At 51.9% G+C, this 25575-nt stretch overlaps 3 protein-coding genes across 4 annotated transcripts in view; 2 read left to right on the forward strand and 1 right to left on the reverse strand.

Moving 5' to 3' along the window:
• The window catches only part of LRCH2 (leucine rich repeats and calponin homology domain containing 2), a 30890-nt gene extending 25461 nt beyond the window's left edge, over positions 1-5429 (reverse strand). Inside the window, exon 1 of the mRNA XM_081964364.1 lies at positions 4991-5429. Coding sequence (XP_081820490.1) covers positions 4991-5417 — 427 coding nt within the window. The 5' untranslated portion in view covers positions 5418-5429. The remainder of the gene's footprint in view (positions 1-4990) is intronic.
• A 1491-nt stretch (positions 5430-6920) lies between these two features.
• On the forward strand, positions 6921-15084 carry LOC309397902 (zinc finger protein RFP-like). 2 transcript variants are annotated; one of them, XM_081964329.1, is made up of 7 exons: positions 6921-7437; positions 9003-9098; positions 9714-9797; positions 10957-10979; positions 12834-12949; positions 13630-13662; positions 14445-15084. In XM_081964329.1, exons 1-7 carry the CDS (start codon positions 7021-7023, stop codon positions 14936-14938), a joined length of 1263 nt encoding a protein of 420 aa, XP_081820455.1. In that variant the 5' UTR covers positions 6921-7020; the 3' UTR covers positions 14939-15084. The 2 variants fall into 2 exon arrangements, with proteins under 2 accessions (XP_081820455.1, XP_081820454.1); XM_081964328.1 differs by having other exon boundaries at positions 6924-7437; positions 9714-9932; positions 14445-15079.
• A 451-nt stretch (positions 15085-15535) lies between these two features.
• On the forward strand, positions 15536-21589 carry LOC309397926 (UAP56-interacting factor-like). The gene is made up of 9 exons (XM_081964373.1): positions 15536-15752; positions 16649-16780; positions 17513-17655; positions 17750-17871; positions 18556-18622; positions 19334-19377; positions 19459-19533; positions 19748-19859; positions 20899-21589. Exons 1-9 carry the CDS (start codon positions 15677-15679, stop codon positions 20992-20994), a joined length of 867 nt encoding a protein of 288 aa, XP_081820499.1. The 5' UTR covers positions 15536-15676; the 3' UTR covers positions 20995-21589.
• Positions 21590-25575: the final 3986 nt, after the last annotated feature.

Genomic DNA, 25575 nt, shown 5'->3' on the forward strand with positions numbered 1-25575 from the left:
GGCTGGGAACACCGAGGGCAAGCACCAGTGAATGGCCCATTTCAGCAGTTTTTGTCATGCTACTTCAAAGCAACATTTTTGGACAACGCGCATTGTTTCTTCCTTCGGATCCCTCAAATTCGTCCACCCGGAGTCAAGAGGCAGATGTCATCCCCCAAATCTGACATTTTAATTACAGAGAATAATTGTTGTTCCGAGTGCAGATCATGCTGGAAAGTTTCTGGAGTGTGAAAGGAGCTTAAGCAGCTAAATTGCAGCTCAGTGCATTAAGTTCAAGGTTGCTTCTTTCTCTTTTGAGGAAACGGAAGGCAGGCTGGATTTTTCCTATGAAGCCTCCCATTGTCAGTTAACACAAAGGGAGGAGAAAACATTTTTAATCCATATCGAGAGGAGAAGCTATGCTAACGCTGAGAAAAAAACAAATAATCTTGTTTCTCTGTGTGTGTGTCATTCAGCTGTGAAGCTGAATGTATACATATCCATTCATTTACAGAGAGGAATCTCTTTCCTGCTCGCTAAGGTTTAAAGGCAGGATCCGATTTTTGGCGTGTGTAGGCCAAGAATCCCAGGAAAAGCTCTTGAGAAAACTAGAGAAGCTTGCCCATTTCTTGTAAAAAGAAGCAAGTGGGGGGAAGGTGCCCTAATTCTTCTTGGCTCCATCATCGTCCTGAGCTACAATCTCGGCTTACTGGGATCTGTGAAAAAGCTTGAAGGATTATGCAAAAGGAGGATACGGTAGATGGGCAGCAAGCAGAGTTTATGGCCCAAAGTCTGCCTAATGCAGGGGTGTCCAAACTTGGGAACTTTTAAGACTTGTGGACTTCAACTCCCAGAATTCCCCAGCCAGCTATGCTTAAGTCTTAAAAGTTCCCAAGCTATGCTGGCAGGGGAATTCCAGGAGTTGAAGTCCACAAGTCTTAAAAGTTCCCAAGTTTGGACACCTCTGCCCTAACGGAAGTGCACCTGTTGCCCTGAACCGATCTCATCCAGATGAGATCGAACCCCCTTGGATCCCCAGGGCTCCTTGCAACCCCTTTCCCCCACCTGCCCTGCGACATCTTTGGGGGCCTCCCTTGGACCAATCCAGAGAGGCACCCTTCTGCAGAAAGCCAGCCTGCTTAGGAGCCTTAAACCAGGGGCTTCTACCTTCCATCGCCATGTCGGGATCGTATTCTGCCCCATACATCCCTACGACCCATCCGCTCGCACAGAGAGGGACTTCTCCAGGTGCCGTCCACCAGACAGTGCCATGGGGCGGCGCCTAGGAGCAGAGCCTTCTCTGTGGCGGGCCCAGCCCTGTGGAATGACCTCCCCCCGGATATTAGGACCACTACTGACCTCCGCTCCTTCCGTATAAAGCTCAAGACCCACCTATTCCAAATAGCCGGCCTGGCTCAATCATAACTTCATAACGCTCCTGATGGGTTTTTTAATTCAGTAATTTTATTTAATGGGATTTTAAATTGTGTTTTTTAATTGTCTTTCACTTATGAGTCTACCTCCTCCATGCACATGTATATGTCTTTGTTCTTTATGTATGTATGTTTGTCTTTATCTGTATTTTATCTGTTTTGATTGTACGCCGCCCCGAGTCCTTCGGGAGAGGGTTGCGGCTAATCAAATAAAATTATTATTAAATTATTATGTGATTGACAAGCATGTTTGAGCCGAGATGCTAGTTGTTCTAGGCACGCTTGCATGCCATTACAGATCACATTTCCAAGGACTCCGCTGGTGTTAAATCCACAGCATAAAGCATTTCTTTTAACGTTTTCTTTGGACGTCCTCCTACCAGTCTTTGGGGAGGCTCTTTGCAAAGCTGACATTTTGACAGCCCATCCAAGTGTCCCTGGCCTGGGCAGCAAAGGCAACATGTATGACGGCTGGTTTAACAACAGCTCGTCCACGTTCAGCGCGAGTCCTTCTGCACGGAGGAGGAAGGCGCCAGGACTCCCGGCCATGCCACTGCCTTAGACGGCCCAGAGATCTGCTTGAGAGCCACTCGTCTGGCGCAGGGCTCCCCGGCCTGGCAGGCCTCCCATCTCCCGGGTTTTATATCCAAAGCAGGCAGCTCCATCACTCAACTCTAGCTTCGTCCCAGCGAGCCTCTCTCTCTAACCGCCGGCAGGGCCTCGCGTTGCTCTCTGGGCCTTGAGGGGGGGAAAACTGCCTGCAACATTCAATTTCGCCTCTGTGTAATTATCAGCCTTCCGAGTCCTTTCAAAAGCAGGAGCCCTTCAGGAAGCCACAGTCTCTATTCCTGTAGAACAAATGGGAAAGGAACCGCTCCCTGCAACAATAAATCCGCCAGCATAAATAACTGGCAGCTCTTGGCTTGATTTTTTTCCCTCTTCATTCTGCTGGATAACGGCCCTTTAAGATTTGGTCTTCAGAAGAAGAAAAAACCCACATTCCAGCAATGCCTTGCATGAGCTCTTCTTGGACAGATGCCCCAGGGAAGCCTTTCTCAGCATTTACTCCTAGGAGGTATATCGTCCACCTTGTCTGTCGGACAGAAGCCTCAAGGGGAGCAAAATAACACAACGGAGTAAACTTTTAAAAGAGACACTTCAGTAATAAAGTCCTTATTAATTCAGACAACCGTGCCAAAGAAGTCACTTGCTGGTACTTTTTTTTTTCCCTGGAAGGAGGTTTAAGATTAGAAATGAACTGGGAAACCAAGGAAGTACGCTTCAAAGCTTTGCCACAGAACCGGAATTCATCTATGTGTCATCCAAGTTTCTCTGCTTATTATTAATGCTCTCTTAGATTTACAGATAGAAGAATTTTGAAAATGGATTTTTACTTCAAGCTAAGCAAGGCCCGATAATACACGGTTTTAGGCCAAATCTGATTCCTGGGGGCTTCAGGGATAGTTAAGGGCCTTAACTTGACTTAGTTCTCAAGATCAGACGGGCTGCAATTGCTGAGCCTGAAGACGTCTACGCTCTTAGCCAGTAATGATGCAAATCTAATTCAGCGTCTCTCAACCTTGGCTATTCCAAGCAATCTGGACTTCAGCTCCCAGCGTTCCCCAACCAAGCATGAATTCTGGGAGCTGAAGTCCAAACCGTTTCGAGTTGCCAAGATTGAGCCATCTAATTTTTCACCCGGCACACTCAGGTTTTCCAGAGCAAAGTTTTTCTGATCTGAATGCAAAAGCAACTTAGGACTGAGAGCAAGCACCCAGCTCCCCTTTGCAAAGTCGCTCTTGAGGGAGGGAAAAACAAGAGGATGGATTGAATGTAAGTTATGTCTCTGAAGGAGACCAGGTCCACCTTCGGTACAACTCCCGAGGCTCACATAGCATAATAAAATGGTTCTGACTATTAAAGGCCAAGATGAAGATTTGTGTAGCCTTCAGTTTCTCAACCGTCTCTCACTTTCCCAATGGCTCCATCGCAATCCTCCTCCGCTGCCAATCTGCATCCGGCCATAATATCCGTCTCTATTAGAGGAAATGGCCACTGATGGGAGCCTCCTCCTCCATCTTCAGACTAATCTGCTATTATCCACTCTAATGAGCCAGGCTGCTGCCCCCCCCCAATTCCTTCTGCTTAAGCTCTTCTCCCCTGACCTGCCTCCCCTCCCTTGTACCCCAAACTGCCCCAAGCGCTTCTACCTGCTCCCCGCCAGCAGCCCACCGCCTTGGGCATAACTTTCCATCTCCTGCCCATAACCTGGGTGTGTGCCCCCTCCCCAGCCCTCTCCTCACACCAGCCAGGAGAGTGAAATATCCCCCCATTATTCTTCCACTGTCCCACCCCTCATTCTTGCATATTTTGCAGGCTACCCCATGGCCACCCTGCCCCACACACCCGCCCAGGATCCCCCCCCCTCAATGATGCCAGTCCCGGGGGCATCCCAATGCAACTTCGGTTAGGGGGCACCTCATTACCTGTTATGGAGAGCTGTCTTGTCCACCCCGTTGCAGACCCTGGCCCCTTCCCCAACTCCATCCCTGCGACCCTCCCTCACCAAACCCCCTCCTCCCCAGAGGCTGATATGCAACCCGGAAGTCAACAAATGCTGCAACACAAGAGCCCCTCCAGCCCCCCCACCCCGTTACAGAGCTCAGGAACATAGCCCATGCACCCAGGCAGGGCATGATGGGGCCTAGTGAGGGTGCTGGTAAGAGAATTGGGCAATAAAAAGGATGATGGGCCTGGGGCAGCCCTGGGGGGGGGGGAGGAGGAAGAAAGGGGGGCTTGAGTTGAGGGGATCTGCAAAGCAGGACATGGGCTGAGATTGGGGATGGGCAGGATAGTCACTGGGTGGGGATGATGGGACGAGGCCAAGAGCTCAGACTAGGGAGGATACGTCCGGGTGTATGTGGGGACGATGGGCCTGGGGACAGCCCTTCAGAGGGGGAGCAGAAAGTGGGCCTGGGATGGATGGGATCTGCAGGGCAGAACACACGCTCAGGCTGGGGATGATGGGACCTGGGGACGAGACCAAGGGCTGAGACACGGAGGATAGGTCTGGCTGTAGGCGGGGAGGATGGACCTGGGGACAGCCCTTGGGGGGTATAAAGTGGGGGCTGATGGGATCTGCAGGGCAGGACATGGGCTGAGGCTGGGGATGGGCAGGCAAGTCACTGGGCGGGGATGATGGGAGATGGGGACGAGACCAAGGGCTGAGATCAGGGAGGATACGTCCGGGTTCAGGTGGGGATGATGGGCCTGGGGGCAGCCCTTCTGGAGGTGGGGGTAGAGATAGGGGGGTTGGGGCTGATGGGATCTGCAGGGCAGGACATGGGCTGAGGCTGGGCAGGCTAGTCACAGGGCGGGGATGATGGGATCTTTGGACAAAGCCAAGGGCTGAGACAGGGAGGATAGATCCGGGTTCAGGTGGGGATGATGGGGGGAAGAGAAATGGCATCTGCGGGGCAGGTCTTGCGCTGAGGCTGGGGTTGATGGGACCTGGGGACGAGGCCAAGGGTCCTGGGGGAGGGGACGGGCGCCGCGCACCATGGGCCCCGCTCGCTCACCGGCCTGCGTGGTGTCGCTGAGGTCGTAGGCGGCGGCGGCCGAGAACTCGCGCAGCTTCCTGCCGCTGAGACAGAGGAGGCCGCAGCTGCCCGCCTCCTCCAGCGTCTTCTCCAGGCTGCGGCCGGGCGAGGGGGCGGCGGCGGAGGCGGAGGAGGCGGCGGGGGAGGCCCCGCTGGAGAGAGCCCCTCCGCCCCAGGCCGGGTAGGGCAGCGTCAGGTGCGGCGGCAGCAGCCCCGGGAAGGCCGGGGGGGGCTCGGCGCAGGGCGGGGGCGGCGGGGGTAGCGGCGGGGGGGGAGGGGGCGCGGGGGGCGGCAGCGACGAGGAGCCGCCCCCGAGCCCCCCTCCTGCTGCCCCGCCGCCCCCTCCCCCGCCGCCGCCGCCTCCTTCGCTGCTGGCCGCAGGACCGCCGCCTTGACCGGCCGCCATCGCCGCCGCCGCCCCGCCACAATGCTCGCGGCGGCCACCTCTGCGCAGGCGCGGCGGCAGCGGCGGCGGCGGGGCGCGGCCCGTGCGCAGGCGCGCGCCCAGGAGGCGGGGCCGGGCGGCGGCGGGGCGGGGCCCGTGGGCGGGGTTTTGGCCGTGGAGGTTCCTTTCGTTGCGTCTTGGATTCGTTCAAAGCGTTTGTTGCATTTATACGCCGCCCGTCTCGGCTGCGGCTTCTTGGGCGCCGCGGCTTCCTCTCGCTCCTTTCCTCTAATACAGGGAAAGGAATTGGCTCGGAAGGAGGAGTTGTGGAAGCGCCTTAGGGCAGAGGTCTTCAAACTTGGGAACTTTAAGACTGTCACTCCTTGTGTTTAACCTGGGGACAACATTTATAATACATACCTAGATATCAAGAAGTGCATTTTAATCAATGTCTGCTCCACAGGAGGGTTCAAGCTACCCCAGGGCTTTAGACATCCAAGGAGAATGTCCTGTCCTCTGGGCAAAGCAGAGAAGGTTTAAAGTCCGTTTCTGACCATTGTGCTCAGGTTGCTTGTGTGTGTCCAAGCCCTGGTTTAGTGTAATGTGTGAACCTGGAATGTCTGTAAAGATGAGCTTTCTCTAGAATGATCTCGCCCGGAAGCCCTGCAGGAAACACAACCAGAGGAGTAAATCAACTTTATTGTAAAGCTACATTCACAAAACATTGAAAGTCCTGAAAGTAAAAATCTTACACACTCTCTCTTTTGCTCTACGGGCCAAGAAACTAGGGGTGAGGGAGAGTTCAAGGGGTTTTCTAGATTTTTGCAGGAAAGATGTGGAAGCTGGGATATTTAGGGCACCTCAGACGATACATCCAGAACAACTAAAGTCTGAAAAACTCAACATTTGTAAGGAGATACAATGTCGACAGACACTAGAAACTCCTTAAACTTCACTGGGTCAACTCTGTGAAAAACCCACCCACCCACAAGAAGCTTTTCTTAGCTTCCTCCTGGTTGAATTGAGACCCAAATCTGATGGCCATAATAGCTGAGAAATTCTGTAGGGCTAATGATGAGGGGTGGCAGGAGATTGGAAGACTCTGGTCTCCAGCTCCCCTCTTTGCAAATCTCTCTACTTTTAGGAGCAGGTGGTCCAATACCTGAAGCAGGTGAGCTGTTCTTCTAGCTTCCCTCCCAGCCAGGGCCCTTCACCTGCCTCTTTGCTGCTCTTAAAGGACCGGAAAAAGGGCCTGCTCCAAACACAAGAACTCAAAAAGAGGCTTTTGAGACTCAGTTGCAGAAACCCAGAGAGGACCTTTGTCAGGAAAAGCCCAGGAGGCTGAAATGAATGTTTTCCCTTGTCCAGCTCCAACCTGCAATAAAAGTGGGACTCATGAAAATTCAATTCCCCCCAGAGGACAGAAGCCTAAGGCTGCAGGGCGATGCTTCTCCCAGCAGGACCAGTCCTGCAGAGACCCAGGAGGGGCTTAACCAAACGATTAGGAGCTCATTGGCAGAGGGGAAATCACCAAAGGCTCTCATTTATTGGGGTGGGGGAGCTATAAGGAAGCAGCCTGAGCCATTTTTGAGACACGGGTTGGGGCATTTTTGGTGAAGGCACAATGGATACAGGAAAGCTCACCGAATACCTTCCCGATGCGGCTACCTGTACTTTATGCATGAAGGTCTTCCACGACCCGGTGACTTTAAACTGTGGCCATAACTACTGCCACGCCTGCATCCAGAAGCACTGGGGAGGGGCTCAGAGTGGCGTGCTTTGCCCTCAGTGCCAGCGGAGCTTCGATAATGTGACCCTGACGGCCAACAGGCAACTGGGCAACGTTGCCTGGCTAATCAGGAAGCTGCAAGACAAGGGAGTATTGAAGAAACCCAACCGAGGACTTTGCGAGGCCCATAAGCAGCTGCTGGTCGTCTTCTGCCAGAACGACCAGGCGCTCCTCTGCGCCGAGTGCCAGAAGTCCCAGGATCACACAAACCACGTCTTTGCTTCCCTGGAAGGGACAGCCCAACTCGCCAAGGTAGAGCTGCCCTCCATTTCTCTTTCCCAGCTGCCTTCCCACACGTGGTGGACTTTGGTGGTTAGGGAGGCTGACCTGGGCCTTGTGCGGGACTCCAGTTACACCTGCAGAAATGGGCTGTCACTTGTTAGATTAAGATAAGCTTTGCTTTAACCCTGGTGGGGTTAATAAGCCATGTGGGTTGAGTTCACGGACCCCCTTTAAGGCAACAAACTATGTTATGCCTTGGGACAGGGGGGTCTCCAACTATTGGAGGAAATGTCCTTCTGGGTTCAGCTCCAAGGGGGGGAAAAGACACTGGAAGCATGGGAAGATGCTTGGGAAGATGGCTTAATGGTGGACAAGACCACGAGGCTTGAGGTCCTGGGGGAAAAGGTGATCCCGTGCTTCCAGATGTTGGGTGAAGAAAAGGGGGAAAAGGGGTTTGCTGAGAGTTCCTGGTTTTTTATTTGTTAGGCTTCACCCGTTTCTTGTTCCGGTGTACGAAATGTATTCTGATTGGTTGTCAAACTCCCGGGGGGGGGAGGGTGTCTTAGTTGTAGGTTGTGTGTCTTTTGAGTACCAAGCTTGGTTGAGTTCCCAGATGCCATGTGGTGAATTTTCTGCAGAAGGCTAATCCTACCTTTGTTGTGTAAAGTAGACCATCTCTCTCTCTCTCTCTCTCTCTCTCTCTCTCTCTCTCTCTCTCTCTCTCTCTCTCTCTCTCACACACACACACACACACACACACACACACACACAATGGCCCATTGACAAAGGTGGGGGCTATTAAGAGTGAGTCTGTTTCCTGCCTAGAAAACATGTTTCTCCATTTCTTATCCAGGGAAATATTTCTGCCTTTTCAATATTTGCTAGGATAACTTTAAGCCTGGAGGAGGCAAGCTTGGGTAGGAAGTTAGCACCTACCCCTCTCCTAGAAAAAATGAGATATCCTGGCAAATATTGAAAAGGCAGAAATATTTCCCTGGATAAGAAATGGAGAAACATGTTTTCTAGGCAGGAAACAGACTCACTCTTAATAGCCCCCACCTTTGTCAATGGGCCATGGGGGGCGGCGCTGATCTAGTCTACTCTACATAACAAAGGTAGGATTAGCCGTCTGCAGAAAAAAGCTTTGCTGGCTGGGGAATCCTGGGAGTTGAAGTCCGCCAGGCTTAAAGTTGCCAAGGTTGGAGACCCCTGCCCTGTTTTGGGATATCCTGTGGTCCTGTTTCAGTTTGCTTGGAGGGCAGCAGCCAACAAGCCCAGCAACTTCACTGGGGTGTGTGTGTGTGTGAAGACATATACTACAACTTTGCCTCTGGTAGAAGTTCCTTGCACTCATGTGTGCAGGCATTAACTGAGGACATCGTTTGTCTCCAGACTGGAATTCAAGGTGCAACCAGCCCAACCGCCTCCCTCTGGCCTGGCCGTAGCTTTGCCAGGGCCACACACACACACACACACACACACACACACACACACAAAACCCCTCAGGGCTGGGAAGGGGTCTTGCATTTCTACCTCCCTCCCAGATCAAAGGCAGCACCTGGTCTCCAGTTGCAATCAAGGCTTCTTTCTTCCAGACCGAAGTCCGAGTCTATCTGGACGTTCTGAAAATTCAGAAGGCTCATCTCCGAGACAGCTATTTAGACGCACAAATGGAAAAAGGAAATCTGGAGGTAAGGACCTAGCTCGGCTTCTCTCTGGGGAGGAGGCAGGGCTGCTCTTTCGGGGTGGGGTGTCCCCTTCCTTAAGAGGGATAGAATCAAGATCACGCGAAGTGTTAACACGGCTTTAGAAGGCCTTGGGAAGGCCACACTTGGAATCCTGCATCCAGTTTTGGTCGCCACGATGTAGAAAAGATGTGGAGACTCTAGAAAGAGTGCAGAGAAGAGCAACGAAGAAGATTAGGGGACTGGAAGGTAAAACATATGAAGAACAGTTGCAGGAACTGGGTATGTCTAGTTTGATGGAAAGGAGGACTAGGGGAGACATGATAGCAGTCTTCCAATACTTGAGGGGCTGCCCCAAAGAAGAGGGAGTCAAGCTGTTCTCCAAAGCACCTGAGGGCAGGACGAGAAGCAATGGGTGGAAACTAATCAAGGAGAGAAGCAGCTTGCCTCCAGAAGCTGTGAATGCTCCAACACTGGAGGTTTTTAAGAAGAGATTGCATAACCATTTGTCTGAAGTGGTGTAGGATTTCCTGCCTAAGCAGGGGGTTGGACTAGAGGACCTCCAAGGTCCCTTCCAACTCTGCTATTGTATTTAAGATGGTTTGGGCTCTTTTTTTTTAGAAACTTATGGAGCGTGACAATCAGAGGTTTAGCTCGGGATATAAGGAGATGTACGAGATGATGAAGACGGTGCAGCAGGAGCAGGTGAGGGCCGCCAGATGTATCAATGAAGAGATCGAGCAAGAGCTGGGCAGCCTATCCAAGAACCACAGCAAAGTCCGGGCCTTCATAAAGGAGCTGGAAAGGAAGTTCGAAGAACCCGCTTATGAATTCCTGAAGGTAGGCTGGGCGGGAGCCTCCAGGAAGCGGCTCCAAACAGCCTTTCAGAAGTTTTTCACAGCCACGTGATCCATTAAAATTATTATTTTATTATTATTATTTATTAGTGCTTATAGACCGCCCCCTCTCCCAAAAGGGTCTTTAAAAGTCTTTTAAAAAGTCTTGAAGACTTTGAAAGACTGGTAGAGACTTTTAATGACTTTTAATGACTTTTAAAGCACTTCTTTACAAGCTGGCAGCTGCTTTTCATCCCACCACTGGGGGGGGGGGAGGGGGGCATACTTTGCATTGGCGGGCCATATCCGTAGTTTGATGATGGTTGCACTAAGCCAGGGGTGTCCAAACTTGGGAACTTTAAGACTTGTGGACTTCAACTCCCAGAATTCCCCAGAATTCTGGGAGTTGAAGTCCACAAGTCTTAAAGTTCCCAAGTTTGGACACCCCTGCACTAAGCAAAAGCTTTCGGACTCGCTCATGGCTTTTCCTTGGAGGGGGGAGGGCTGGAGGGGGGCTGTTCCTGCCTCTCCCTGCATCACATAAACCACCTCTGCATTAGAAACTTCACCTGGGAAGATGCTCACCTTAATGCCGGAGAAAGAGGGGCCACCTTTCTGCGTTCCAAATGAATGAGATCCAGGGATGACCCCCACCACCACCACCCCGCCTGGGTAGGGTGGGGTGGGGTGGGGGAGAGCCAGGACTGCCCTCCAGCTTTATGTGGACTCATTTGGCTCCTCTGTATTGAGCGAGAATTCCATTCCAAGCCCAGCGGATCTGAAAACCTTGGCAAAAAAAAGGATTCCGAGCCCTTCAGTGCAGCCGCGCCCATCTTGAAGACTTGTGGCCTCCCAGGATTCCTGAGCAGCCTCGCTGGTGGGGAATTCTGGGAGCTGAAGTCCACAGGTCTTCAAGTGGCCAAGGTTGGATGGTAGCCCCGCTTGATCAAAAGGGAGGATGGGCCTTGCTTGCCCAGGGTATATGAAGCCTGTTTTACAGCCGGTGACTTTCCTATCTTTCCTTCCAGGATATCAAAGAGGTGATGGCAAGGTACGTAAATCTCCCCCCCCCCACCACCCACAGCTTCCTTCATTGCCCTATTAGGCTGCTGTGCTATGCACAGAAGTTAAATATGAGGAAATGAGCTCCTTCAGCTGGACCAAAAGCCATTCAAAGGATGTGGGCAGCAGCACCCAATAATTGTTAAAGGATAACTAGTCCCCCCATTGGAGTTTATTTCCGGCTGGAGCTCAGGCGCATCGCTTTTTAAACTGCTTTGTATGTGAAATCAATAACAAATTAGGCTATTGTTTTTTTCAGTCTACAACAAGTATCCATCATCACATTAACACTGTTGTGTCATCAGACATATATATATATATATATATATATATATATATATATATATATATATATATAATCAATCTTATATCGCTTCTATATTTATATATGTTCATTTATGGTTCTATACATTTCTCTATTGCTTCTTGGCTAAATGAACTTTATTTCTGTTATACAACCAAATTTCATAATATTCAGGCTCTTCTTTGTCCTTTAATCTTAATGTTAATTTATCCATTTCTGTGCAATTGAGAATTTTCTGAATCACTAATTCATCTGGGGGAATATTACTCTGTTTCCAACGTTGGGCAAACGTTATTCTGGCTGTAGTCACCAAGTGTATTAATATCTATTTAATTTTCTTTCTATATTTCCCCTTGGTTATTCCCAGCAGAAAAAGTTCTGGTTATATTCTGTTTGTTCCTCTGTAATTTGTTGTATCCATTTCCAAATTTTAATCCAATACTTTTGAGTTTCCGGGCAGGTCCACCACATATGATAGAAGTGGCTTTATTTTAACTTAGTTTTGTTGCCTGTTTAATGTCTGCTTCATCGTCTGAATTCAGCCACAGGGGGGTTGTAAATGATAGTTAATCCATACATCTCCCTATCCCCAATGCAAACAAAATAATATGATTTCGTGCAATGTATGAAAATCTACCAGCTCGTTTTTTCCGGTTCTTCTCCTAAAACTGGGCTCCTTCCAAAATCTGACTATTCTTGGGGCACTTTATTTATTTTTTCCTTTACTCTGCTACACAGAAAAGATTTGTGATTTGCAAATACCCTCCTTGTAAGGGTATGTACCTAATTAAGATGAGGGTGAACTATACTACCCTGTTTCCCCGAAAATAAGACCTCCCCTGATAATAAGCCCAATCGGGCTTTTGAGTGCATGCACTAAAATAAGTCCTCCCCAAAAAATAAGCCCTCCCTGAAAATATTGCAACACAGCAGCAGCCATGAGGTAACCACGCTCGCTACCTCTTGCACCTCAAAAATAATAAGCCCTCCCCGAAAATAAGGTCAAGTGCTTATTTCAAGGGTCAAAAGAAAATAAGACCCTGTCTTATTTTCGGGGAAACACAGTATTATCTTGAATTGAGTAAATTAATTAAGTAAAATGTTTACTATATTTAAAAAAAATTGAAGACACACATTTGCTTATAGAAAATAGATGGAAAGGAAACGATAAAATTGAATTATTTTTAAAGGGGGAAACATGACACTGTTTATGTATAAAACAAAAATTAAAAGTTGGAAAATATGAGAAGAAAATAACAGGGCTAAAAATGGAAATGGAAATATAATGTAAAATGAATTATGTATACGTGAAAATGTTAAAGGGGGAAAACCAGACAAAACTCCGTCTACATAAGAATTTTAATTATGTATTTTTTTTAAAAAAAATTAAAAAACGGAGTGATTTGTCCCTTTGCACACTTGTGGTGTGCAAGGGGAACAATCCACCTGCCACAAACCTCCTACTGTTCTTCACAGAATCTGAGGGTTTCCTGCCCACTCTGGCAGGCAGATAATCCTTTCCCTGCTGGGTGTCTCTAGGTGCAAAGAACTTCTGGTTCAGCCTCACGAAGGACACTTCCCTCCCTTCAAGGAGAAAATGTGGGATCTCTCCCTCCGGAGTCTCTTTGTGAACAATACATTGAAGAGGTGCAAAGGTAAGGATTTGTTCTGGAGCAGTTTTGGAAGCCAGGAGGATAGTCCTGCTAAGCAAAATCCAGGGAATTGGAGGGAAGGCGTGAACGGGACAGTAAGGTTTATTTAAGTGCAGGCTCTAAGGCTGGGCAAAAGAGCCCCCCACCCCACCCCCCGGGGTGCTTTGCTGCGCCCCCAGCATTTCTTGGGCAAGGCTGGGAAAGCTACCCTCCTGCTGGGGTCTCACGAGCCCCTCGAGCAAGTATGTTTTTTCACACCTGATTGTGAGGCAGCCCATCCAAGGGCTTCACTCACTTTTTAATCTGTTGAGTCAGCCACCATGGCTTCGATTGGGGTAAAACGGGCTAAGACGAACAGAAGCAGAGACATTGGGGGTGTCTTGTGTGTTGTGTGAAGTCTTGTCAGAGTCCAAAGAGTGACAACCCTTGACCAGGCCAGGCAGAGGGGGGGGGGCTGCCTTTGAGATATGCAAAAAAGCAAAGCAAAAGGGGGGAATTTCTGGGTAGGACCCCCTTCCCCAGATGATTAGCTGATAGTCGGCCTGAGTGCAAATTGCTGTCCAAAGAGCATTTTTTCCTCTCCATACTAACTAGCAGGAATGACAGGTCTCTGCATTTGTTACCTTCCCTCCCCCCCACCCCCCAAAATACCATCTTTCTGTTTCTCTTCTCTGTCTCTCCAGATGCCCTTCCGCTGGTGTCCGTGTGGGAAAGAGGTAGGTCCTTTGAAGGGTTGAGGATGGGGAAAGTGGACCGGCCGTCATTTAAGTGCCTCAATCAGAGGTCTCCTATTTGTCCACTTTAAGACCCCCTGGATTTAAGCAGCCCCCCTCCCCCTAGTGTAGAAGGGAGGGCTCCTTCCTCCTGCCATGCCCTTCTGGCTTCCAGATGGGGAATAAGGGTTGTCTCCCACAGGCCAAGACTTCCTAGACCAGGGGTCGGCAAACTTAAACACTCAAAGAGCCATTTGGACCCCTTTCCCACAGAAAAGAAAACACCGGGAGCCCCAAAGGTCCTAACCGGAAGCCCCCCGTTCAATTCTGGAGCTGACCGGAAGTTCAGTTCCCCCACCATACAGTCTCCTCCTAGCGCACTTTTTCCTCTACCTGTCATAACCGAAAGCCCTATCAATTGTGGAGACAACTGGAAAACCCTCCCCTTGCCATAGAGTCTTCTCCTGGCGCACTCTGCTTCTCTCCCCCACCCACCCACCGGAAGTCCTCTCAAAATTGTGGCACCGACAGGTGATGGAGCCGCAGCAGAGGGAGGAAAGGGCCACAAGCGGCTCCGGAGCTGCAGTTTGCTGTCCCCTGTTCTAGCCTGTCTTGCGGGACAAAAGCCAATGCCTCTCCAGGGATACCTGGACTACAACTCCCAGCAGCCCCAGCAAAGCTGGAGAGATTGGGATTTAGCTCCCTTGGTGGTGATGGGGGGAGGTCAACTCCCCGCCCTTGCCCTTTCTGACCCCTGTGTCCTTTCTCCTCCCCCCCCCCCGAAGCCAATGTGACCATGGACCGGCTCACCGCTCATCCCCACCTGCTGCTGTCCGCCTCCAAGAAGATCGTGACCCATGACGCCACCTACAGCGGGCTGGTCCCCGGCCGCCAGGCCTTCGACACCACGCCCTGCATCCTGGCGGAAAAGGGGTTTACGGCTGGGCGGCACTGCTGGCAGGTGGAGGTGATCTCCAGTGGCCAGGGCTGGGCCTTTGGGGTGATGAAGGACTCAGTGTGCAGGAAGGGCCCAGTGGCCATCCCCTCAGAGGAAGGCACCTGGGCACTGCTGCCCGAGCACCTGCCCCCTGCTGAAACCAAGTCTGGCACCTTCCGCTTCCGCCTCTACCTGGACTACGAGGGAGGCATCGTCCACTTCTTCGACGTGGCGACCCGGGAGCCAGTGGCGCTGCTCTCCTACGCCGTCTTCCTGGGCGAGAGGATCTTCCCCTTCTTCAAGTTGGAGGAACCCAACTCCCAGATGCGCCTCGTGCCCTGAGTGCCACCTGCCAATGCCGGTCTCCTGCCCGAGGCGCCAGGTTGCTCCTGGTCTCTAATACTGGGGCGGGGTGGGGAGACTTGGCGGAGAGAAGAGGGTCTCCCTCTGACTGCTTGAAGGAGGGGGGCACAATTTGGAAAATGCAATGAATAAAGGTGAAGTTTTTAATCTCGGAGGTTGGCAGGGCTTTCTTCCCACCTGGCAGCGAAGAACAGGTGGAGCCGTTGGCCAGCCGAGTTGTCCTTTGGGGGCGGGGGGGGGGAGCTGGTCCTCTAATGGAGGAGCCCCCATTGCCCCAGCTGCAGCGCCTCCCGCCTCCCTCCCTCCGGCACATGAAGGGCTGAGTGGCCGCGACACCCCCCCCCCCCCAGCAACTCCTTGCCTTCTGTCCTGGCATCCTGGGGCGCACTGGCACGAAGCCCCCAGGGCACTGGAGGGGTGGCGAGCCTTTGCCCAGAGGGGAGGCACCTTGGCACGTGGTTCTGGGGTCTTCCCCTCCCCTTCCTCAAAGGGAAATGAATTGAAGGGGGAGAAGAGGGCTGGGGGGGGGGGCTGGAAGAGAGCCGGAGGAAGGACCCCGCTCCATCCGCGGCTGCTCGCCTGGCTTTGCGCTCTCCGGGCCGGGACGAGGCGGCTCCGAAAGGCGAGGCGGGCGACCCCCGGGGGCGGAGCGCGCGGGGCCGGGACTAGGATGCCCCACTGCGGTTGGACCTGCCCTCTTCCCCGTCGGTGGCAGCCATGGAGGTGCCGGGCATCGGGGAGCCGGAGCCGGGCGCGGCCGCCGCCCCCAGCGAGGAGATCGACCTCTCCCTGGGTGAGATTGGGGCTCCCGGGGGAGGGTCGGGGCCGGGGGCTGCGTCTGGGCAGGCCAGGGCTGCCCTCGCTTGGGGGCAGGATCAGGAGGGCGGGAGGGAGGTGGGCAGCCACAGCTAAAGCGCCCTCCGACTGCCCTTCGGCCGCCCGGGGGGCCCATGGGGCGGGGGGCGTCCGAGACTCAAAGAAAGTGGGTTCTCGCGGGGCTCCGGATCCCGCAAACCCTCTCCCTCTCCCATGCCGTTAAACTCTTGGCCGAAGCCCACTCCCACCCCCAAAACAGGTACTTCAGCCTCCCAACCCCGACCGGCTCTTCTCCCCCTTCCCTTTTCTGCCTCTTCCAGAGTCCAGACCCCTCCAGGCGCATCCCGGGCTTCGCCCTCCCCCCTCCCCAAAGGGGCATCTGGGACCCCTGCTGCGCCTCCCCCTCCCCCTCCCCAGCGCCCAGGGCCAGAAATAGAGCCGGCGCCCTGCCAGCGCCTCTCTGGAGAGGGATGAGACGCGCTGCCAAGCATTTCCCTGGCAGGCGCTCCGAGCCCTCCTGAAGTCAGCCGGCTGGAAATACCGCCCGGTTGCCGGAGCTGTTTTGCAAGTCCCTCTCTCTCCTTACCGGAGCTGCCCTGGAAAGGGTTAAGCTTCCTTGTGCTGGTAGTTTCATGCATGGGCAAGGAAACTGCTGCCCCCCCCCCCAAATATTTGGGAGGTACAATGTCGGGTCTTGCTTGTGGCCAAGGTCCTGCCCACTGAAAGGTGAGGATTGTTGCCTTCAAACCAAAGAACCAAATTTACCAGTGTGGTAGTAGACCCATTGCAACCTGCCTTGCCTCTCTGGCTGGGCTGAGCTGCCCTGTGAGTGCCAGGGAGAGTGTGGGGCAGCTGCCTCTCTGCCCTCTTTAGATGACATCATCAAGCGTAACCAGAAGGCCCAGCCGAACCGGAAACCCTGGTGGCACCAGTTGAAGACCGGAAACCCGTCCTCTGGCAACAGGAGGCCTCGATTTCAGAGCTGGGGCCCCCCAACCCTGCCAGGTGGGTGGAAGCGACGGGTGAAGGAGAGAGAGTCAGCCAAGGGGGCCTGTGTCTTTCGCTCTTGGGAGAGAGGTCTCCCCAACGTGGTGCCCTGCTGGCGAAGGGCCGAAGGAGCTGGCACAGAACATCTACTTCAAAATTGCCAGCAAAGGATACCCCCCTCCCCTCTGGGGCAGAGAGGTGCTGGGGAGAAGCGCCAGGAGGCTGGCACTGTACCCAGGCTGCGTTAGGGGGCTCCCTTTGGGGCAACTGGGTTCAATGAATTTGGGGTGGGCTTGGCAGGTATTAAAGGTCTCAGATTGAGGCAAACCTCATTTTAAAAACTGGCCTGTGGATGGAAGCAATCTGGTTGCATTAAAAAGAAGGAGAAAGCCTCCAATTTTAGCCTTGTTATTTTCTTCCCTTATTTTCCATCTTAAACTTAAATTTTTCTCAACACATAAACAATATCATTATTTGCCCCTTCAGAAATAAACCAAATTTATCATTTCATTTTCCATCTGTCATTCTATTTTCTATAGCTAGCACATATCCTCAAGTTCAATTTTTATACGATAAGCATTTTACTTCATTAGTTATCCACAATTAATAATGTTTCTTTTTTTCTTTTTCTTTCTGTTTTTAAAGACTAAAATGCTTAATAAAAACTATTTAAAATAATAATAATAATCCCATTAGGATCAGAGGTAGAATGTATTCTACCCAGGAACTCAAATCAAAGTTTTTCCTTAGGATCTAGCCGATTTCCCAAAGGATTTAGGAAGCCACCCTGGGCCAGGAAGCCTTTCTGGAGCAGGAGGAGCCCCCCAGGCCCAAGAGCAGCAGGGCAGATGCAGGGCAGGAGCCCCCTCAACCGGCCAGCCTTTGCCCAACAGGTAGGAGGAGCAGACCCCCTTCCTCTCCTGCCCCCTCCAAGGGGCTCCAAATCGACAAATGCTAAGGTGATGAGTTGCTGGGCATCTTTTCCAGGACAAGCCAGGGAAAGCCCCCATGGGCAGGAACGGTGATGGAGCCCCCCAAGACTCTCAGCCAGAAGCCCCCGCAAGAGCCAAGGCGTTCCAAACAGCAGGGGCGTCTCTGCCATTTCGGAGGTTGGTGGGTTTTGGGTTTATTTTGTCAAAGAATTTTTTTTTAATTTGCTTACATACCATTTTAAGTATACATTCACACAATGGTTATTCATCTTTACATTTGTCATTCTTATACATTTGTTATTCCATTTAATAGGTTATAATGTACAATTTGGGTTGCTTTATTTATCATCCCTTCCGCCTGTTGTAACACCACCTTATTTTCTCATTCTTTTCTCCCTCCCTCCCTTCTCTACTTCCTTCCTTCCTCCTCCTCCGCTAACCCAAATATAATTTAGTATCATTTCCTATTCCCTTACCTTCGCTAGTCTACCCTAGTTATGTTTTCCCCCCTTTATATCTCGCTCTTGAATATATACATATATTTAATATTTTCTTTTCTGTTTTCCCCTTCTCCTCCCCCTTTTCCATTTAATAGCATGTCGTCTGGGTTTTATATCTTCTCCTGACTTTCTTTTCTAGCTTGTTTTCTCTACCTAAGGTGGGTGGGTTTAAAGGTGGCCGTCTCTGAAGTTTCACGAGGGCGAGGTGTTGGGGAGAGGGCAAAGGACTACGTCAGTGTACCCCCAAACTTGGGAACCTCAAATAACCAATTTTGTCCACACTCCAGTTCAGATTACGGAGTTGGGAACAGCATCAACGGCTGAATTTAACGGGAGACCCTTTTCTTTCTGCCAACTGTAGACCCTTCCGGTTAATCCAAGGCCGAGCCTTCATCCAGAGCCAGGCCAGATTCAAGTTCCCCCAAAGGGTCAGTTTTCTTTCTTTGGCACTTTTCCCCACTGGCATGTTTGATCTTCCTTCACTTCCGGCAATAACTGTGAAAATCCGATCCCTGATATCTGCCCATTTTAAAGATGGGGAGTTGAGGCAGAACCAGCTGCCTGTGGTTACTACTGGTTCTCCCCCCCCCCTTTCCTTCTCTGCCAGAAGCATTCAGAAACTTGTGAATGGGGTCCAAGTTCTATCATTGTTTTAGAATCGCTCCTCTTTTATTTCCCCTGGGAGGGGCCATTCTTCGTCCACCTGTGGCCTTCCTCCCAAGTCGACCCCTGTTCTTTAGCTGTTCCCTTCGTCTGGCAGCTCTGCTCATGCGCACACTGGGAACAGGCTCCAGCTGTTCGTCTGCCTCACTGATGTCTGACTCTGAAGGCATCTGATAACTGTCAGACGGCTCTGGCCCCCTCTCTGCCTCCGACACAGAGCCTGATCAGAGGCTTCCCCAGACTCCAGGACTGGCCCAGGTTCCTCCCCAACCTCCTCACTGTCTGAGTCTGCTACCAGCTCTGCTGGTCTCTGGCAGGCCACAACAGTTTCATCCATCCATGCATTTTCCCAAACATTTGTCTAATTCTAATCCCAAGATGCTATGGCACCTGTTTTAGCCATTTAACAAACTGTCTCCTGTAAGCACTTTACTTTTGGTTTTTTTTAATGCCTTCCCTTCCTGTTCCTCCAACAGCAAATCAAGTCCAAGATGGAGCAGAAAGCCGCAAGGGGCAGAAGGTAAATAAATAGCCAAGAAGGGACCTTGTTCAGCTTTTATGTTGTCTCCATGGATTGATGATGGCTTCACTCTTCTGGTAGGTGGAGAACGCAGCCCAGTTCCGGAGCAGTCCTGACCGTCTCGGTGTCTAACCGCCAGGCTGGCCACCCCCAGGGGTACGTTTCCTCCTTAACACCCTTGGATTTCAGGACCCTGGAACTGTGAGCCTTGGACCAGTAGTCCTTTTATGGCTTCTCTACCTCTGAGATCTTCAGGAGGATGTCTGTGGAGATCCTCCAGGATCCTCCAGGTCATGTTTGTTCCAATGATGCTTTTCCAAGAAGCAACTGGGCTTAGTTTTTCCTTGAAGACGTCTCCCTTTTTTTGCAGGCCAGGACCGAAGCGCACCTTCCCGAGAAGGCGAAACAACCAGGCCCCGCAGCTCCGCTGGCAGCCAAGAGGAGTGATGCTAAGATTCAATTTCCGGGCGATGGCTAACCAGGTAGAAAACTCTCCCAGGCCAGAAATGACCCCCCTGGGGACCCCTCAAGGCCTCCGGGGAGCTGTGCCCTGGAAAGAGAGGACTAAGTGTCCTTAAAGGCTTTTCCCCCCCGGATGAGATTAAGATCCAAATCAGGTATTTGGGGGCTTAAGCGATGGGGAGGTTGAGTCCTGTCACCCGATGCTTGATGGAGATGGATGATGGGACCTTCAGCAGCAAAAGGAAGTCACCGTGTAGATTTCCCAGCCAGCTCACAGGGACCTTGGGCGACCTTTTCCTCCTGGAACTGCCCAAGTGTTCCTCTACTCCTGTGAGGAATAACCTTTTTCTCGTCGAGTGCCAACACCAGTGGTAGGTTGCAGGCGGTACACCCCGGGTACCGTTCCGGTACGGTGCTCCGGAGGGCCCACCCACCCGCCCGAGCTCCTTACCTATCCTTTAAGCCTTTGGCACTTAAACCGACCACTGGCCAACACCCATAATGCAATGCGCAAGCAACCCCTCCCATGCGCACCACCTCTACGCATGTGTGCGACCCCCCTGCCCTCCCCCTGCTTTCCCACGCATAACCTCACCCGGGCACCGTTTTGGGCTTAGCAGGCCTCCCTGAAGCCTCTAAAAGGACTAAAAACAGGATGCGGGGGAGGAGGCATGCCACCCCCTCCCCCGTGCTGTGCCCACATCTCCCACATATGTGGCAGGGACCTGAAAATCAGCTGGCTGGTGGGAGGGGTGCACGCATGCACTGTGGGACTGCACTGGGGCGACGGCCTGCAGAGAGGACTCCAAAGGTTTGCCATCACAGCCCTACCCCATCAGGAACTGGGTCAGGCAGAGGGTCCAGTCTTGAGAATTTAAACCAGGCTTCTCCACCTGGGGCCTCCCCAGCAATGGATTCTGGGAGTTGAAGTAGCGGAAGAAGGGCTTCAGGATGGGGAAGGTTGGACGAAGCTCGTTGGCTCCTATCAGGGGAGTTTCCTCTTCGCTTCTCTCTACACTTCTCTCTACACTTGGCACCCATTGTGTCTTTCTCCTTTAGACCAGCGTGACCCTGAACGAGCGATTCTCTGGGCTATGGCACAAGCGCCATTTTCCCACGGAACGCAGCACCAGCCGGATGGTGACTCTGCCGTAAGCCTCGATGGGATCAGGCCAAAGCTGGAAAGGGGTCAGCCTTCCAAGGCCACCGATTGCCTGGGACTACATGGGGAGGTCCCTCACCAACTGCAGCTTGGGAGGAATCTTCTCAGTGGAGATGGTGACCTCCAGAAGTCCTTCTTCCACCTGAGCAGTGTCTCCAAAGGCCAAGCCTAAAAGGCACCTGCTGAAGGAAGATCTGCAGCTCTTGGTCCTCCCCAGGAGAAGGCTTTGTATCTGCCTCTCTGCCTCTTCATGGCCTCGTGTGGATAGGGAAGCCCACGGTGACCACTTCGTGAGTCAACTGAACCCAGAATTCCAGTGGTTGCCTGTTTCTTTCTGTGTTTGGCCTGGAAAGCACTTTTTCAGACCTGTTTTGAGGCACAGGACTGGGGTGGTGACATCACCTCTATAAACCAGTCCTTGTGCAAAGGGTGCAAAGGGTGCAATTTATATAAATCACCTTGGAGGATGAGGAAGTTGGGATGTCTGACCTCGTCACCGCGTCTACCGGGTGCATGTACTTGGAGGATTGTGTTGAATTTTAGCAAACTTTATTTTTTAGAAGGAATAAAGCTATTTTGGAACCTGAATGAGTACGGTGATTCTTGGCAAAATAATCGAGGGCTTCCTTCTTAAAGCTGTCTTGCTTTGTGCCAGGCCTTTAGCCAGCTTACCTGGGGGCAAGAGGTCATGCTGGATTGTTTCTTGGCTCCGTTTCCCCACTTCTCTCCCTCTGCTGAGAGTGAGGAGAGGGTCCATCCCGGAGTCCGATGCACTGCTTGGACCTGGACGGGGCTTTCTCCTGGTGGGTGCAGAATGGCCCCCTCAAAGCTCAATCTTGGACCTTCCCTCCTCCATCAGTGGGTGGTGTCCCCAAAGAGTCCCATTCAGGCCCTTCTGTTTTGGCTTTCCTTTCAGCAGAACCACGAGCTCTGTCAGGGTTCCAAATAGCATCCAAAAGTAAATCAGAGTCCGAAGCAAAGTATTGCTCAAAGTTCCAATTGATGAAGAGAGCCGTGTTGGCACATCTGGGAAAACCTGAATCTGAAAGCTTTCCTGTTGAAACTTCAAGATCTTGCCCCCATACCCACAAGCCCATCCCATGGTCCAATCTCCCACTGCCATGCTGGCCGCTTCCACCCATCCAGTTCCGGTCAAGCGCAGAGGTGCAGAGTCAAAGGATGACCTTGGCTTTCTAGAAAGAATTTTGTTATGGCTACATAGCATCTAACTCTCCGTACAATCCCCAATCCCGTTTTCCCACCATAGAAAATGCATAGCAGAATAATAGAAAGTGTGGCAGGCCAAAGATCCCAAAGAAGAAGATGTCTGCAGGCCTGACAGGTGGCCTCTCCTCAGAAGAAAAGTGTTTCCGGAAAGAGAATAATGTGGGGGTTAACAGAAGCATAACTAACGACCTCTCCCCCCTCCCCTCCACCCACCGGGGCCCTTTGGCTTGTAAGGAAATTTATCACGGAATTGTTTCACTAACTTATCAGCTTTTACATTCCAACTTTTCACCCATGTAGCTTCAGACAACGGGTAGCCCTTCCAATGTACTAAATACTGTAACTGACCTCTACATAATCTACAGGTTGCAGGACTGACAAGCTCTTCATCTGGACTGCGTTAAGCCCAGTGCTCGGTTCTTACCTTCGTTTGAGAGCCACTTTAGCCACTGGGAGAGCCCACCTGCCTCAGCCCCCTGCCCCACAACCCTAAGCAGGGATCAGTCATTGCCTGTGAGCTGCCACCAGGGGGCAGCCGCTGCCAGCCCTCTTCTGAGCCTTTTTTTCCTGCCTGCTGTTCTGCTCCAGGTAGAAACTTTCCCACTTGCAAAATAATAGTACTATTATTAGTAGTAAAACAAAACCTCACATTTCTCTCCCCCCCACACACACAATGTCTGCAGAGTCTCAGGATTCAAACCCGTCAGTTGCACATTGCATTGCGGGGAAAGGAGACACAAGCAGCAGGTGTGAGAGGAAAGCTGCCCTCCACGCCGCTGTGTATTCGGAACGATCCTTGCACCATTCCGTTTTAGCAGGCGTTGATCAAGATTTTTAACGTCGGTGAGTCAGGCGAAGCCTTTTTTCAAAGAAGCCTCAAACTCCTTGGGGACGCTCTGATGCCTCCTTCAGGGAGGGAGGGTGTGTGTGTGTGTGTGTGTGTGTGTGTGTGTGTGTGTGCCAAGCGGCCTTTGCTTCTCCAGCTGCACAGTTAAATAGTCCGGAAGAAGGGAGAGAAGGGAGAACCATCTTCTCTGCCGGCTTTCCCTGCTCACAGGTTCCTCCCAACAGCCGGTTGGTGGAACAGCCAAAGGGAAGATTTCATAAAGATGGAGCGCGCTTGGCTGGCAGCCACCCAGCGCTGCCATCTGTCAAACGCCTGGCAAGCAAACCAAAGTGAGTAGCCAAATGCTCGTCCTGCCCGCCTCCCTGCGAGAGAAGACGCTGCAAAGCTCCCCCTGCTAATGGGTGCCTTTCTCGCAGGAAGATCAGTGGGCTGGAGGGGACCACGAGACCCACACAAATGCCAGTCACCTTCTCTGCTCCCCCCCCCCGCTCCTCCTCGCCTCGCTCACTTCCTCTCACTTCCTTTCCAGCCTGTCCACCCTCAGCTCATGGAAATGGTTGCAAGGTTAACCCCCCTCCCTTCGGCTTTCCATCTGCAGGCAGGGAATTGAGCATGGGTATGTGTCATGAAGGAATTGGTAGGAGAACCCAGCGCCCTTCTCGTGGGGGAGGGGGAGAGGGGGATGACACCCAACCTAAGGAAGTCTTCAGGCAGCTCAAGTGCTTCTCCATCACCCGTTTCTAGCAATGACTCAATTCTGCCCTGGGGTTTTTTCAAGTCATTTCTTGCTGCTTGGAAGAAGCTCAACTGCTTTAAAGCTTCATGAAACACACACTGGGGTTCCCAAATGGGCCTCCTTCCCCAAGATGGCTTCATTCGGTGAGGGGAATCAGCCCAGGGGCAACAGCCCAGGCCACACAACTCTTAAGGACAACTTTAATGCCATCACCACCTAGGAATGCTGTTTTTTTGGGGGGGGGATGGGCAAGGCCGCTGATTCCCAGCTGACTCACTATTCAGACAGGAACGAGGAGCAAATGAAATGTCTAAGTATTCATCTGCGAGCAGATGCTTTAGGGCAGGGTGTGGCATGGTGGCCCTTCTGGAACTCTGGGAGTTGAAGTCCACAAGTTGTAAAGGGGCCAGGGTCCCTTCCCCACCTCTGCTTTAGGGGGATCACGAGGGATTGATTAGGTGCCCATGACGACCACTACCAACCAATTTTCTCCAGGAGGAGCCGTCCTTAAACTTCCTCATCCAAGTTCTCAAACATTAGTCCATCTCCTAGGAGCCAGTCTGCATGAAGAGATGCAGCCCTGCAGATAATTATTCACGGAAACTCACTTCTCATGGCTGCCAAGCAAGATTTATGTGCCTCCCTTGGTGTCCATCCACTTGCCAGCCATGCTTGTCTGCTTTTAGAAATTGGGGCACGCTTCCTCTATTGTTACGGATGTTCTTCCTCCTTTTCGGTAACGTACACTTTTGGAGAGCTTGTGGGCAGGAAGTGGCCACCCTTGGTTCTCTTTGCTACCTTTAATATGCTTTTCTTTAAAAAGGCCCACTTGGGAAGAGGATGCGATAATTGCAGGGGAGAGCACAGCCACGCAACAGTGGCAGAGACCAAATATGCAGGGATTGCCCTCGGAATGTGTCAAACGAGTTACGATGGTGGCCAGTGAGGCACCCAGAAAAGAGGTTGTGACTACACAGCCATGTCTGCCACATCGACTTTTGTTGACAAACGCAACCCACGGAGGAGGCATCTGCAAATACTCCCTGGCATTGTGCTAAAACCTCCTTTGTGTCCCGGTTCTACTGAGTCTTCTCTTTCCCTGGGAATTCGGGACCCCGTTTCAAACAAAGTTGGCTTCAGGAAATGCTTAGCCCCGGCATTGTCCATGCCACCCTCTTAGAGGTCATTGGCACTGCCTGCCTGCCCCTTTTGACCTTCTGATTCTCCCAAAGGAAAACATGTTCCCAAGCCTCTAGGCCAGCCCTTCTACCCACCCTGCTACAACCTCACAACTCCGTTGTGCAGGACAATCCCTGGGCTAGCCACTCACCCAGGGACACCCCCCCTTGCTGAGTAGAGCCCGGGAGGCGGAGTCTCCAGGGCTACCTGAGTAAAATCCCACCTTTTGCACTCTTTTTTTTTTGCACTTATACTTTTGGAGAATAGCTTCCCATGAAAAGAAAGCAAAACCTTGAGTGAGCTGAAACACTTGATTGTTTACTTGGCATGGAGCTAAGCCGGGAGTACAAGAATAAAATAAATTGCAGTCCCTTGCGCGCTCTGGAGCGCAGACCATTAATCTGGCGGCAAGCTGGAAATTATTTGCACTCCATTTACTTGCACGCTTCACTTATTGAATGAGAAGACCTGCTCTGGGCATCCTTCAGAAGAAGAATTTAAAAGTACAGTCTCGCCGCAATCTTTCTCGTTCTTGGCTTGGCTCGTTTCTTTTCGACCGGCTCTTTCTTCAGTTGGACCCAAAGC

This window comes from Natrix helvetica, assembly GCF_964273705.1.
Source record: "Natrix helvetica genome assembly, chromosome: 11".
Lineage (NCBI taxonomy): Eukaryota > Metazoa > Chordata > Lepidosauria > Squamata > Natricidae > Natrix > Natrix helvetica.